General features: G+C 44.6%; 1 protein-coding gene across 1 annotated transcript; it reads left to right on the forward strand.

Annotated features, from left to right (window-relative positions):
• Window positions 1-12859: 12859 nt before the first annotated feature.
• Window positions 12860-13177, forward strand: LOC136118867 (cytochrome c-like). Its single transcript, XM_065872205.1, has one exon. It carries the CDS (start codon window positions 12860-12862, stop codon window positions 13175-13177), a length of 318 nt encoding a protein of 105 aa, XP_065728277.1.
• The last annotated feature ends 1818 nt before the right edge of the window (window positions 13178-14995 follow it).

Below are 14995 nucleotides of genomic sequence, written 5' to 3' on the forward strand. Positions count from 1 at the left end.
TAGGAGTACTGGATTTAGAGCTGAGAGACTTCAAGCCAGATCCTGACTCCGCTTTGGACTCTCTCTTTGACCTTGGAAACGTCAACAGCCCCCAGCCCTCAGCTTCCCTATTTTTTCCAGCTTTATCGGCAAATAAAAATTGTAACTATATTTAATGTGTACAGTGTAATATTTTGATATACAAATATGTTGTAAAAGAATTACTACAATCAAGCGAATTAATACATCCATCACCTCACATCGTCAACTTTTTTTTTTTTTTGGTGTGGCGAGAACATATATGATCTACTCTCTTAGCAAATTTCCAGTGCACGACACAGTATTATTCACTACAGTCACCACGCTGTACATTAAATCTCCAGAACTTATTCATCCTGCATAACTGAAACCTTGTACCCTATGGCTAACGTCTCCCCATTCCCCTCCTACCCTCAGTGCCTGGCAACCACCATCCTACTCTCTGCTTCTATGAGTTTGACTTTTTCAGATTCCACTTCTAAGTGAAATCATGCTCTGTTTGTCTGTGTCTGTCCTATTTCACTAAGCATAATGTCCTTCAGGCTTATCAAGGTTGTCCCAAATGGCAGAATCTCCTTTTTTAAGGGTGAATAATATTCCATTGTATTAATATATACACACCACATTTTCTTTATCCATTGACACACTTAGATTGATTCCATATCTTACTTATGGTGAATAAGCATATTCCCCCATTTTAAACATTGAATTAACATCGTCTGTGCTTCCTCCTTGCAGGGCTGTTGGGAGAAAGCAATGTATTAGTTAATGTGAAAGTAGTTTTTGCCCCATAATTACATAATTGTATAATTGCTGTGATGATTTCTTCTTCTGTTTTCTTCCCCTTCCTCCATCTTACTAAAATATAACTTGTTTCCTCATCATTATAAAAAATGTACAGTATTATTGCCGGAAAACAAAGGGAAAGCCAGTGCCAAAAAAAAAGATAATAAAACACCCTGAATCCTGCTGTCAACACTATGTCATAAACGGGTTGTGACCTCAGTTTTCTCTCCTTTTTCCTTTTTTTTGCTACATTCACTGTTTGTCTTTTTATTTACTTATTTATTTATTTTGACTGTGTTGGGTCTTCATTACTATGCATGGGCTTTCTCTAGTTGCAGCACGGGGGCTACTCTTCATTGTGGTGTACGGGCTTCTCATTGCAGTGGCTTCTCTTGTTGTGGGGCACGGGCTCTAGGCGTGTGGGCTTCAGTAGTTGTGGCACATGGGCTCAGTAGTTGTGGTGCACGGGCTTAGTTGCTCCGTGACATGTGGCATCTTCCAGACCAGGGCTGGAACCCGTGTCCCCTGCATTGGCAGGCAGATTCTTAACCACTGCGCCACCAGGGAAGTCCCCGTTCTCTTTTTTAAAACAAAACTAGAATCATTCAAGGGAAGTCTTTGTCCCAAGTATCTCCTCCTCTGGGGACTGAGTGGGAGTGGCACTTGGAGGTAGAATCATTAGGGACCCAACATTTTGGAGAGAAAATGAGAGAGAAGGGTGAGGGGAAACCAGCCTGGACCTCTCACACTGCCTGTCCCCCCCCACTGTGGGCTTTCCTTCTTCTCTCCTTCCAGGTTCCTTCGAGGGGCCAAGGGACCGCTGCTGGGTGGGGGTGGGCTGAAAGCAACACCCCTCCTGTCTCCCCCATTCTCCTCTCTCAACGTGCATCTTCTCAACCTCCCCGACCTGTGAGGCAAAACTCCACCGGCCTTCCTCTTACCTCCAGACTCTGCCATCTCTTTATGACTTTTTTCACCAAGAGCGCCCACCCAATTTAACTTATCCCACTAAAACTGTACGGACATCCACTGGTGGGGAGACCCTACAGGAGTCTGGGCTTGGGCAACGAAGCCACTCCCGACTCTGCTGACGTACCTGACCTGTCAGAGGCCATGGGCCCTGCTGGTGGAGCGTTATTTTGGCCTCCTTCTTAGGCTGCTGGGGAAGAGGGGGTGGGGTCCTGGGGGCGGCCAGTTTTTGGGGAGCGGGATGTGCTTTCCAGGAAGGTGGGTGGAGATTTATGCCACAAGCCTAGGAAAGATACAAAGAAAAAGCACAATATGCCCATTGGTTAAAAACTTGGGCTCCTGAGTCAGCTGTCTGAGTTCAGACTGGGGCCCTGAGATCATGGAAAAGTCATTTAATCTCCAAACCTCAGTTTCCTCATCTGTGAAATGGGGATGTCGAGGGTCTGATCGGGGGAAGTAACGCCCGATTCGTAGCATTTGCCGGCTTCCACGGTATAAACACTCTCATCATGGATGACTTCAAACCACCAACATGAAGCCAGGGAAGGCAGAGCTGGGAAGAGACTACAGCCACACACCATGATATACCATTTCCAACACACTGATACAATGTTTGTCAATAGCTCCCGAAGCATAGGTGATAGTTAAATGTAGTAGAATAATTAGGAAGTGACGAGTTTTGAGTACGTATTACCTATGCTTTTAATATAATTTACTTAATTGTAAGTTCATATACTTTAATTTTTAATAACAACTATGTTTAACAGACAGCTCACAAAGTTTCCAAAAAATTAACAATTTGCTCGTGAGAGTCCATAGGAGCTGACGCAGGCACAGGCACGATGGGTCGTCCCAGGGATTCAATGAAATAAGCAGAGAACCCAGCATCGTGCTTGCCGTGTCACGGGGCATTTCAAACCTTTGTGTGTGTAGCCTCGTCTACAGGGCTGATGAAGGACCCAGAGGCTCAAGTGAGCTGAAGTAAGATGAGGCCTGGGCCTTCGTGGTTTTTCCAGATTCCCAGGTGATTTTGATGTGACCCGAGTGTGAAAACCACTGGTATGTGGTGGTAGAATATGAGGGCACCCGAAAAATATTAGCTTGAGCTGTACCAAGTTGTCAATATCCTGCTGACCTGTTCAGTTGGTAATTTCACATGATTCAGCCTAGTAACTCTTCCCTGTTCCTGATTGGAACTAATGCAGAAATTACAGAATAAAGCAGGTGGAAAATGGACATACAGATGAGGCTGGTCTTGAGAACGCGGCCTCCATCTATGGGCCGTTGGCTCCCTAAGACTGCGCCCCAGAAGGAAGCACTTCCCGGGGTGGGGGGTCACAGGGCACGTGGGCTTGAGCCAGAGGAGTGAAGCAGGTGGTCCCACGGGGAACCGCCCATCCTGTTAGCCAGTCCCCTTCCCAGACTCACCGGTCAGGTAGCCAGGGCTGATCTGCCAAAAAAAAGAGTCGACAAGAGTCGACAACTGATATGGGGCATGAAATACACCCTTTTCTCTCCTCTCCAAGACGTAGTGCAGCCTTGGTCCTCAAGATGTGGTCCGTGGGTCAGCAGCATTGGACTCACCTGGGAGCTTGATAGAAATGCACCCCGACCTGAGGCCCACAGATCCAGATGCTAGACCCCCAGGGATGCCCGTGCACATTCACGTTCCGTCCTGGAGGAAGCAGACGACTCACATGGAAAGGAATAGGCACTCCTGGATGATGAGCAACGTGAGTTCCCTGAGGGTGGGGTCCGGTCTGTTTCGGTTTTGTTGTTGTTATTAACGGCTTTATTGAGGTACAGTTTACATCTTATAAAATACACCCATTTTAAGTATCTGACTTATATACTTAATTATATACTTACTATTTTTAGCGTATTTACAGATTGGTGCCACCATCACCACGATCTAATTTTAGAACATTTCCATCATCCCCAAAAGAATTCTTGTGCCCATCTGCAGTCATTCCCCATTTCCACTCCCAGCCTTAAGCAAACAGTAATCTACTTTCTATCTCTTTAGACTTTTTTGGACATTTCATATAGATGGAATCATACAATACGTGTTGTTTTTCTCCCCCATCTTTAATGAGATATAATTGACCGATAACACTGTGTAAGTTTAAGGTGTACGGTGTGTAGATTTTATACATTTATGTATCGCAAAATGATTGCCCCATGGCATTAGCTAACGCCTCCATCCCGACACTTAATTACCCTTTCGGTTTTGTGGTGAGGGTATTTGAGATCTACTCTCACAGAAACTTTGAAATATGCAAGTCAGTGTTGTTAGCTATAGTCAGCAAGTATGTAATACAGTGTTGTTAGCTGTAGTACATCACATCCACAGAATTTGTTCACCTTATAACTGGAAGTTTGTACCTTTGACCAACATTTCCCCATTTCCCCCACCGCCCAAGGCCTTGGTCTGGTTTGTTCATTGCTTTATTCTTAGCACCCGAAACAGTGTGGATGGAATCAACGTGGGTTTGTGTGTTTTGGTGGGAAAGGTGGGGACCCGGATCTGGACTCAGGGGAAGGATTAGCATCCCTGCTGGGCCGCTTGCCGACTGTGGAAACTTGTACCAGACATTTAATATCTCTGGGGCTCCGTATTCCTGTCTGCAAAATGGGATTAGCAACAACTGCCTTAAAGGGTTGCTGCGAGAAGAAAATGAGATAATACTGCCGCCTGGGAGCACTTAGCACTTAGCACTGAGTGGTGAATACATGCAACAGTCTCTAAAAACCCTGTGCCCGAGGGTGTGTGTGTGTATGAATCTGTGTATGTTTCTGTCTGTGTCTCTCTGTGTGTGTGTGTGACTCTGTGTATGTTTCCGTGTGTGCGTGTGTATGACTCTGTGTATGTTTCTGTCTGTGTCTGTGTGTGTGTGTGTGTGTGTGTGTGTGTGACTCTGTGTATGTTTCTGTGTGTGTGTGTGTGTGTATGACTGTGTATGTTTGTGTCTCTGTGTGTGTGTGACTCTGTGTATGTTTCCGTGTGTGCGTGTGTATGACTGTGTATGTTTCTGTCTGTGTCTCTCTGTGTGTGTGTGTGACTCTGGTATATTTCTGTGCGTGTGTATGTGTGTGTGTGAGTGTCTGTTTGTGCATGGAGATGGGGTGAGAGGTGGGTGGAAGGAGTAGGGGCAGACCAGAAGGTAGAAATCCCCCAGATTTGGGTTTGGGGAGCCCATAATTTAAACTAACATCTCCTGGGTGACCTTTGAGTCCAGCGGCCTCTTTGGGGATTATAGCCCAAGATGGTTTTCATATTTTCAGGTTTCTTTCCCTTTCTGGTTTTCTTCTTCTCTCCTGGACCACAGTTCTGCCTCTGCTGCTGCCTCTGTTGCAAGCCTGTGCGCAGGGTCCTGGTTGTTCCAGTGCCCGGATCTCAGTGACAGAGCTTTTCCCTCTGTTTATCCAGCAGTCACACCTGATTAATCTAAATCAATTTGCAAATGTCTTCATTTACATGGAAAATTCTTTGGATAAATAAGAATCCTGTGATATAGTTCACACTGGAACAAAACAATCCCAGCTCCTTAAAAACGTTTCCTGACATGCAGACACCCAGGCCATCCCAGACCATTTTCAGTGTGGCCAAGTGGAATCTGTGGTTGTTCGGCCTGATGTGAGCAGAGAATGAGTCCTTTACAAGTTTCCCTAGAACATGCTCCTCCTACTTCAGATTGTCAAGGTCGTGGTAAATCATCAGAATCTGGCCCGTGTGAGCCCCTTTGGAGGTCAGGACTCTAGGGGACTGGGGCCCCTGTAAGAAAGGACCACAAACTGAGTGGCTTAAACAACAGAAATTTATTCTCTTGTATAGATCTGGAGGCTGGAAGTCCAAAATCTAGGTGTCGGCAGGGCCGTGCTCCTTCCAGTGGCTCTAAGCGGGGGATCCTTCCTTGCCACTCCTAGCTTCTGGTGGTGGCCGGCAATCCTCGGCATTCCTTGGCTTGTAGCTGCATCCCTCCCATCTCTGTCTCCATCATCACATGGCCTCCGCTCCTGTGTGTTTCTCTCTTTGTCTCTTCTCCTTTTCTTATAAGGACCCCGGTCCTATTGGATTAGAGGTCTGTCCTATTCCATTATGATTTCATCCTCACTAATTACATCTGCAATGATGTATTTCCTGCTATTCTGAGGTCCTGGGGGTTAGGACCTCAACATATCATTTGGGGGGAACACAGTTTGCTCTTTGTTTTGTTTTGTTTTGTTTTTGGTCTCACGGTGCGGCATGCGGGATCTTAGTTCCCCAACCAGGGATTGACCCCATGCCCCCTGCATTGGGAGCATGGAGTCTTAACCACTGGACCACCAGGAAAGCCCTTGGGGAGACACAGTTTAACCCATAACAGAAAGAGGTTTGGGGCCGGGACATCTGGTTTCACATCCCAGCCATGCTTTTTGCTGACCGTGGGCAGATGGTTTTCTCCTTGAGACTTGCTTCCTGTCTCTGGACGATGGCTGTAACAGGCTCTGCCTGACAGGACTGACCTGTGATCAAATGAGATGATGTAAATTGCCCGGCCTAGAGCCCAACCTCCATAGCATTTCTTCTGTCTCCTTCCTACAGGCCAAACTGGGAAGTGGGAAATATTCGTCTTCTAAGCTTCCCATGAGAAAAGTTTGCAGTCTCTGGAAGAGTTTCTGTGGCAAATGAAATCCACGTTCACATTTTCAGAATGCACAGTGCCATGTGGATTGGATAGTAAGGAGGGTCAGTCCTTAAGTGCCATCCTAAACCAACAACCATCCACCCGGTTGTTGCAGATGACGCGGGAGCCCACTGGATTCACTGGGCTTCAGGAGTGCTGGAGTCTGCTAACATTTGTGAACATAGAGCTGTCACTAAATAAAAGAGCTTAAAAAACCCCACGAGACGTGAGATCCCTCATTATTCAAATCTGGAAGTCAGTCTTGCCTCTGTGCTCCCTCTGAGCCTTGAATACACCCCATAGGGCCCTGATGTGGTATTGAAACTGTGATTCTGTCTCCCTATAAACTGTGAGTCCTGAGAGCAGGGTGACGGTGCTATTTATTTCTCTACCCAGAATGTTCCAGTTATTTATTGCCATATAACAAACCACACTGAAACTTAGTGGTTTAAAATAACATGTCATTACCTCGAGGCTTGCGGAGGTTGAGTAGGCTCAGCTGGGCGGTTTTCACATGACACAGTTGTGATGGGAGGGGGGCTGGGGTTGGACTCATCGGAAGGACTCACTACGTGGCTTCTCCCGCATAGTGACTTCTGGGTGGTTGGAGTCCTTCTGGGGATTCAGGGCTCCAAAGCATATGCCTGAAAAAGACAGAGCCAGGTAGAGTCTGTATTGCTCTTATGAATGAGCCTCCAAACCCAAGCTGGGTCTCTTCTAAGAGAGTCAGAGGCCAGCGCATAGTCAAAGGGAGGCAAATCAGACATGCCTTTTAATGGGAGGAGCATCAGAGAATTTACAGGCATGTCTTTTTCTCTTGCGGTACGTGGGCCTCTCACTGCTGTGGCCTCTCCCGTTGCGGAGCACAGGCTCCGGACGCGCAGGCTTAGCGGCCATGGCTCACGGGCCCAGCCGCTCCGCGGCATGTGGGATCTTCCCGGACCAGGGCACGAACCCGTGTCCCCTGCATCGGCAGGCGGACCCTCAACCACTGCGCCACCAGGGAAGCCCTACAGGTGTGTTTTAAGACCTTCATGGAATAGGCAAGGGAGTTGCTGTCTTACTTTTTAATTTTTAAAAAAGGTGACAAGAATGCTTCTCAAGCAGTTCCCAATCCAAATATTAGGTATAAATTAAACTACTGTTGAATTCTAAAGACGCTGATCTGTGTTAGCATGCTAGATTCTTTTTTTTTTTTTTTTTAAAGAAACTCAGAATTGGGCAATTAGTTAGATCTTAGCCTCTTAGGAAATCATCACACACACACAAAAAGAGTTATGTATTACTGCTGGCACCCATGAGTCATTTTTATCACCCAATGAAAGGTCTAGTTTCATTAAAAACACTTGGAGGATTAATCTAATATGAAGTTGCTACAACTACAAGCATAAACTTTTTGTTTTTTACCTTATCTCAAGATTTTCTTTTTTCTTTGTCATTATAAAAGAGGATTATTACTAGTGTGAGGGCAGACCTCACAGAGAGCACACAGTAGGTGCTCAATACGTGTCTGCAGAATTGACTTGCTATAAAACTGCATCAGTGAATTCCAATCTACAGTTAAGCAGACATTGTCTAAGCGATGGCCATAGGAACAGCTGGTCTTAGTATATACCCTGAAGGCTCAAAGCTTGCTTTATCATAGAGCTGGATGAGAATAATTGTGGTGTACAGTATTAGGGTTCCCTCAGAGAAGCAGAATAGCTGTGAGTGTCATAGGGGATTTATTATAGGCATTTGACCTCACACATCTTGGGAACCAGTTAAACTGTCTACGTCAGTGCGTCGTCCCCAAGTCTGCTGTGGGTCTGCGGCCAGCAGGGTTGACAAGAGGAAAAGAAGATGACCTTGCAGTGGGAAGAACGAGGTCAATTTCAAAGCCAGGAGGATATGCTGAAACCCCCAGGAGGCTGTGTCTCATTGGAAATCCAGTTGGTCTTTTATTTCCTCAAAGCCCACAGCCCTGATGCTTTAAGGTGAGCTGCAGACGAGCTGGTACTTCCCCAGAGAAGCACCTGGCCCAGGTGGACACGAACAGGTTCATTCACATAAAGTGACCCAGGATTTGGGACCCCGACAGACAAGTTGAGCAGCAGCTGAGGGAGCTGTGGGTGTGGATGCTGCTGTCTCCCCAAAGTGAGCCAGAAGACCCGTAATGATGGGTGTGAGCCCTAGTACCATCTGCTCTACACCCTCCATGGGGGCTGGGGGTGCAGAATTCATTTTGAACAGGTGGTATCTTCTTCCTGTGCAGGGAAGAGGGTACACACGCCCATGGTTGGTGGACATGCAGTTACTACAACCTCTCGGGGAGTAACTTGGCAAAATGTATTAAAATTACACGCACATGCCCCATTGACCCAGAATCCCACTCCTGGGAATCCTTATACTAATAATGTAAGCATATATGTTCAACGTTGAATAAATTGTGGATAATTCATAGTAACAGATCGTTCTCGATAGTTCATTAAAAATAGTGAATTAGCACGATATCTGGGGACCTGGAGCAATTTGCATGAGGTATCAAAAGAGAAGCTGGAGCAGAGTGTGTATGCTTTGAACCTATGTTTTCCTAAAGCAATGACAGAAATATTTTGTATATATACATGTATGTGTGGTCTTATATGTTTAGAAATAATTTTACAAGCATAGGGAAATATAGAAAAGGTCAATACTAGGTTGCTAAGGTTGGTTAAGTGGGGTGGGGTGGGGTGAGGAAGTGGACAGGGAGCCACATGAAGAGAAAAAGGCAAATGTAAGACTGGGCCAAACACAGCTCTAACACCATTTGATGAAGATGATCTCTCTTAAACCATCAATCAGGGTTATGCGTGTGTGCTTATACGTAATTTATCTCTATGAATACTCTATACCTTGAAGTGTATTTAGCCTGTTATTAATATAGTCACTCCATCCTTCTAAGTCTTACTTTTTACATGACAAATTATTTTCCATCACTTTTCCATTCACTTTCAATCTGTGTGCCTTTATCATTAAAGTGCATCACTTTTAGACAAGCTGAAGTTGGGTCTCTTTTATCCATTCTGACCATTCTACTTTTTAATTGGAGTGTTTAGACCATTAACATTTAATATGATTATTGATGGGATTGGCTTTATTCTATTTATTATTTATTTTCTGTTTGTCCCTCTGCTACTTTTTAACTGTTTTTAAGAATAATTTTAAATTCCCAGAGAAGGTACAAAGATAACTACAGACTGAATGTTTGTGTCCCCCCTCCACATTTATGAAAGTTGGAATCCTAACCCTTGATGTGATGGTTTTTGGAGGTGGGGCATTTGGGAGGTGAATAGGTCATGAGGAGGGAGCCCTCACAAAGGGGATTAGTGCCATTATGAAAGAGGAGGAAACACAGGATCCCTCTCTTTCTTTTTGTTGTGAGGATACAACAAGAAAATGGCCATCTGCAAACCAGGAAGAGGACTCTCACCGGAACCCAACCATGCTGGCACCCTGATCTTGGACTTCCAGCCTCCAGAACTCTGAGAAATAAATTTCTGCTGGATATAAGCCACCCAGACTATGGTATTCTGTTATAGCAGCCTGAACAGACTGAAACACTAGTACAGAGAGTTTTGGTTCCCCCTATTGTTAACATCTTACACTATAACTTACAATGGTACAGTTGTCACAAGTAAGAAGCCAACATTGGCACGTTACTGTAAACTAGACTCCAGACTTTATTTGGATTTCACCAGTTTTTCCATTAATGTTCTCTTTCCAATACAGGGTACCACGTTGCATTTAGTCATCATGCCCTTTTAGTCACCTTTGGTCTGTGATAGTTTCTCAGTCTTTCCTTGTTTTTCATGATGTTGATTGACAGTCTTGAGGAGTCCTGGCCAGGTATCCTATAGAATATTTTCCAACTTGGGCTTGTCTGATGTTTTTCTCATGCTTAGACGGGGTTTTGGAGTCTTGGAAAGACTACCGTGGATGTGAAGTACCTTTCTCATCACATCGTATCAGAGGGTTCATATCATATCAACATGACTCATCACTGGTGACGTTGAGCTTTATCACTTGGTCAAGGTGGTGTTTGCCAGGCTTCTCCACTGTAAAGGTACTATTTTCCATTTTTTATACCCTCCTCTTTGGAAGCCAGTCACTAAATCTCGTCCACCCTCAAAGGAATTAACCTCTACATCCTAGAGAGGGAGCTTCTACATATATTATTTGAAATTCTTTTGTAAGGAAGATTTATTTCTTGTTCCTATTTATTCCATCATTTGTTTATATTATTAATAGTATGGACTCACGTATATTTCTTTTATACTTTGGGTTATAATTCAGTTCCGTGTTATTTATTTTGTTGTTCAAATTGTTCCAGCTTTGGTCACTGGGAGCACTTTCAGGTTGGTTCCTGTGTCCCTTTGACTTGTCCCTATTCTAAAGTTTTATGATTGGATCTACCCTGAACTTTTCAACTTTTCAGCTATATGAGCCAATAAGAATCCCCTCCCCACTTTTTATTGCCTAACTTAATTGAGTTGGATATCTGTCAACTGCAAGCGAAAACAGACCTGATATAATGTATACTATATATATCTGATATGTAACAGATGTAATATATACCAGACTCAGATAAAGTAGGACTGTTAAAATTATTATTGAGGATTATTAAGCAAATATTAAAATAAGCGGAAATATGATCCTACCCCAAATTTAGGCCAATAGAGTTACTGGTTTTGAACAGATAATTTAACTTTGAATTTCCTGGCAGCCAAAGCAAAGATAGAAATACGATGAGTTATATAACACTTGTCTGATTAAAGGAAACATACCACCCTCTTAAGAGAGATAAAGTTATCCTTGATTCAAATGTCACAAATATTTTCTCATGAGGATCATTACTTGTGAGATTATTAAGCAGCATAAGGATTTTCCTAAAGATGCCATAACATTCCGATATAAAAGCAAAAGACCTTATTATTTCAGTGAAATTTAGTAAAGGCATTTCTGTAAGAAGTTAAGTTCTTATGCTCTATAAACTTGATATACACTGAGCACTTAGGAAACTGGAGGAATGGATCAATAGTCTGTCTTAGACTATGTTTTCCAAATACCCTTGGATATTTGAAGGATAGAAGCCAAACTATTTCTGTAAAAATTGTACACACAGCACACACATATTACTTAAAGGGTAGTCTCTAGGTCAGGTGCACACCCACCCACACACACACACACACACACACACACACGCACACACACAGCCTGGCAGGGTTGAATCCCAGTTTGTAGCTGTTCAGAATAAGACTAGTAAGAAAAACATTCATCTCTGAGGAGGAGTATAAACTGTAGAGAGAAAAAAAAAAAATCTCTAGGCCAGGATTCCAGCTCTAGTATTTGGACTGGAGACTTAACATTTCAGTTTCCACTGATGCTAGTGAATTTTGTGTCTATTTCTCTACCTATCAAGCCCAACAAACTCCTTCTAACTTTTCTGCAGCACTTAGTGAGATTATTCCTGAAGAAAGTGCTCCTAACACACTAAGGTTAATAGGTTTGAATGCAAGGGGAAGTGAGCCCAAAGAAAATCCCCTCCCAGGGAATTCCCTGGCAGTCCAGTGGTTAGCACTCAGCGCTTTCACTGCCGAGGGCCCGGGTTCAATCGGGGAACTAAGATCCTGCAAGCCACAGGGTGCGGCCAAGAAAAGAAAAAAAGAAAATCCCCTCCCAGATATTTGCTTTCATTCCCGTTGCTTTTCCCCTTCCTCACAACTTCAAATGGGCTGCAGCTTGGCATTTGCAGGCTAAAACTCCCTGCTGGGCATTCCATGCCTGGCCCCTCTGGATCTACGTCAGAGCTCCAAACCCACGTTTCATCTGCATTCAGGGGCCCACCTCGGAGGGAGCTGGCCCACCTCCTGACTTGGATGCCATCTCCAGAAAGGCTTACCTTCCAGAAGCTAAGTGAATTAATCCATTTACCGAGGGTTTGGCTGCCTCTCGCCTTCTAATGGTATTTTCCTGTCACTGACCAGCTGTCTCTTCTGTCATTGAGTTTCTATAGCGCTGTAGGATTTAAAGCAGGATAGATTCGCCTAAGCGAAAGACTTTGAATCACATCGCTCCAGTAGAGCTTAGGAGTTCCAGTTCCTAGGGAGGCTGTTGACTTGGAAGGAACCCCAAATAACATCCCGAACCCAGGCCTTCGAGGAACAATTTGTTCAAAACACTCGAAGGCTGATCTAAGTCAGCATGGCCGAAATGTGGACCAGCCATACACTGCACACCAGTCAGCCTAACATCTGTATGACGGTTTACTTGATACTTCTGCAAATCGTCTTGTGTTTTGAAACTTAAATGCATTTATTTAAATATGAGATTAGAGAGCGGGACGTTCGGCTTGCGAACGGGAACCTCTTAGTCGTGCACGGAGAAAGTACGATTTAGAAATGGGTGATGTTGAGGAGGGCAAGAAGATTTCTGTTCAGAAGTGTGCCCAGTGCCATACTGTGGAAAAGGGAGGCAAGCACAAGACTGGGCCAAATCTCCATGGTCTGTTTGGGCAAAAGACAGGTCAGGCTGTCGGATTCTCTTACACAGATGCCAACAAGAACGAAGGCGTCACCTGGGGAGAGGAGACGCTGATGGAGTGTTTGGAGAATCCCAAGAAGTACATCCCTGGAACAAAAATGATCTTCGCTGGCATTAAGAAGAAGGGAGAAAGGGCAGACTTGATAGCGTATCTCAAAAAAGCTACTAATGCATAATCGTTGGCCACTGCCTTATTTATCATGAAACAGATGTCTCATGACTTTTTATGTGTACCATATTTAAATTGATTTCAAACACTAGAATTCAGATCATGAATGGCTGATGTAATATTTCTGTCCTGATTTAAAAAAGATTGGCTTGTGGCTAAATGAATATGGTCAGCTTTTTGAATTTTGCTAGTAATTCTGGTTCAACAAGTACTATCACTGATTTCCCCTTCTAAAGAGATGATTAAACTTGAATAAGGAAGGTTAAACTTTTCAGGGATATGGTGAATGCCTTCCCAAACCCTATAGGAGATTGGTTTTATATTTAGATTTCTACCAGTGGTTATATTAATATATTTAAATCTTGAGAAGCTCTCTTCACTGTCTCATAGACCAGCAAGAGTCACCTGTATTTCAGTTGTGTTCATTTTCCCTGTTAAGGCAAGGGCTGAAGATACACTTACAATGTCCACTTTGTCTTTTCGGTCTTAACTATGCCAATTTAATTAAAATTCTCTATCTGATATATTAAATAAATAAATAAATAAGAAACTGCCCGGGCCTGCTCAGCCAGGGCTGCAGGCCCTCCCAGCTCCATGGGGGCTTTGGCTGTGGAGCTGGAAGGCCTTCAGGGGCAAAGGATGGATGTGGTCATTAACTCCAGTGCCTGTCAGAGCCCAAAGGGGGTTCAGAAGGGAGAAATGGGGAGAGGCCAAGCCAGGTGGGCCTAGGCAGTGGACCTCTCATATCTCCATAGGACCACGTTACATCCTTCTCCCACCCACTGCCTCGCACAGCTGCTCCAGACTCAGGGACGGGCAGGGGTAACAGATCGTTATAAAGCAGGTAAACTTGCAGTAATGGAGGGTGGGGCAGTGCTAGAAGCCAGCTGTGGAAAAGACACAGGCCCCATCTACCACATTAAAAAAAAAAAAAGAGTTGTCAAACGTATCTCCCTGATTCCACTTTCTGAAAGTCCACTAGGATTTCCCAAACATGGGGAGAGGCAGGGTATAATGGAAACCACAGCTGCTTCTGGCCCGGAAGGCTGCTTGGGGAACGTCACCCTCACCTAACCTGTCCTCAAGTATTCTTGCAGGTGAACAGCCAACTTCATCAACAGCCCTGGGAGTTTGTAGATGGCCTTGTCAAATCACAGGGCTCTCAGATGCTGCTAAGATCCCATCGGGGCAAAACCGAGTGTGTCCCCAGAGGGATTTAGCTTCCTTCATTTCTTCCTGAACTGTTTGTTAATAGTGGAGAACACGTTTGAGGTGGAATTGTTTTGAATTCAGAAACATTCCTTTGTCCCAGAAGTGATTTTGCAGCCAAGGATGTGCACAGCTTTGGAAACTGAGCGGGCTACGGTGGCGTTGTGTGGTGGATGTTGGAAGCCGTTGGTTGTGATCCCAGCATCGTCCAGCCTCTGGACTTGAGGGAGGCTGTGCTCCGAATATCAGCCCCCTCAAAACAGCCCCTTCCATATTTGTTCATGCAGGTAGGAGACGGGGCTGGACTCACAGAAGGCTTGCAAAGAAAGATATTGTTATCTTTTCAACATTGTCAGGTGATGCCATTTGTGGCACTTTGAAAGGAGACTTTGTGAAAACGAACCAAGGGTGGAAGGACAGGGGTGCATGGACCCATTTCTGCAATTCTGAGGAGTAAAAGTGCCTGACTTTGTTCAGTGAATTGGTTGAAGCTCTGAACCAGCGAAAAGGCTGGATGGCTTTCATTGTAGTGATGGACGTGAACACCTGTGATAATGTGTAGTTAAGTGAACCAGGTATAACTTGACCAATGAAGGGCTCCAGTACACGAGGCTGG

This window comes from Phocoena phocoena, chromosome 2, assembly GCF_963924675.1.
Source record: "Phocoena phocoena chromosome 2, mPhoPho1.1, whole genome shotgun sequence".
Lineage (NCBI taxonomy): Eukaryota > Metazoa > Chordata > Mammalia > Artiodactyla > Phocoenidae > Phocoena > Phocoena phocoena.

What these genes read in the sequence shown, in the direction of transcription:
- LOC136118867 (XM_065872205.1), top strand. Translation starts at nt 12,860, where the DNA reads ATGGGTGATGTTGAGGAGGGCAAGAAGATTTCTGTTCAGAAGTGTGCC.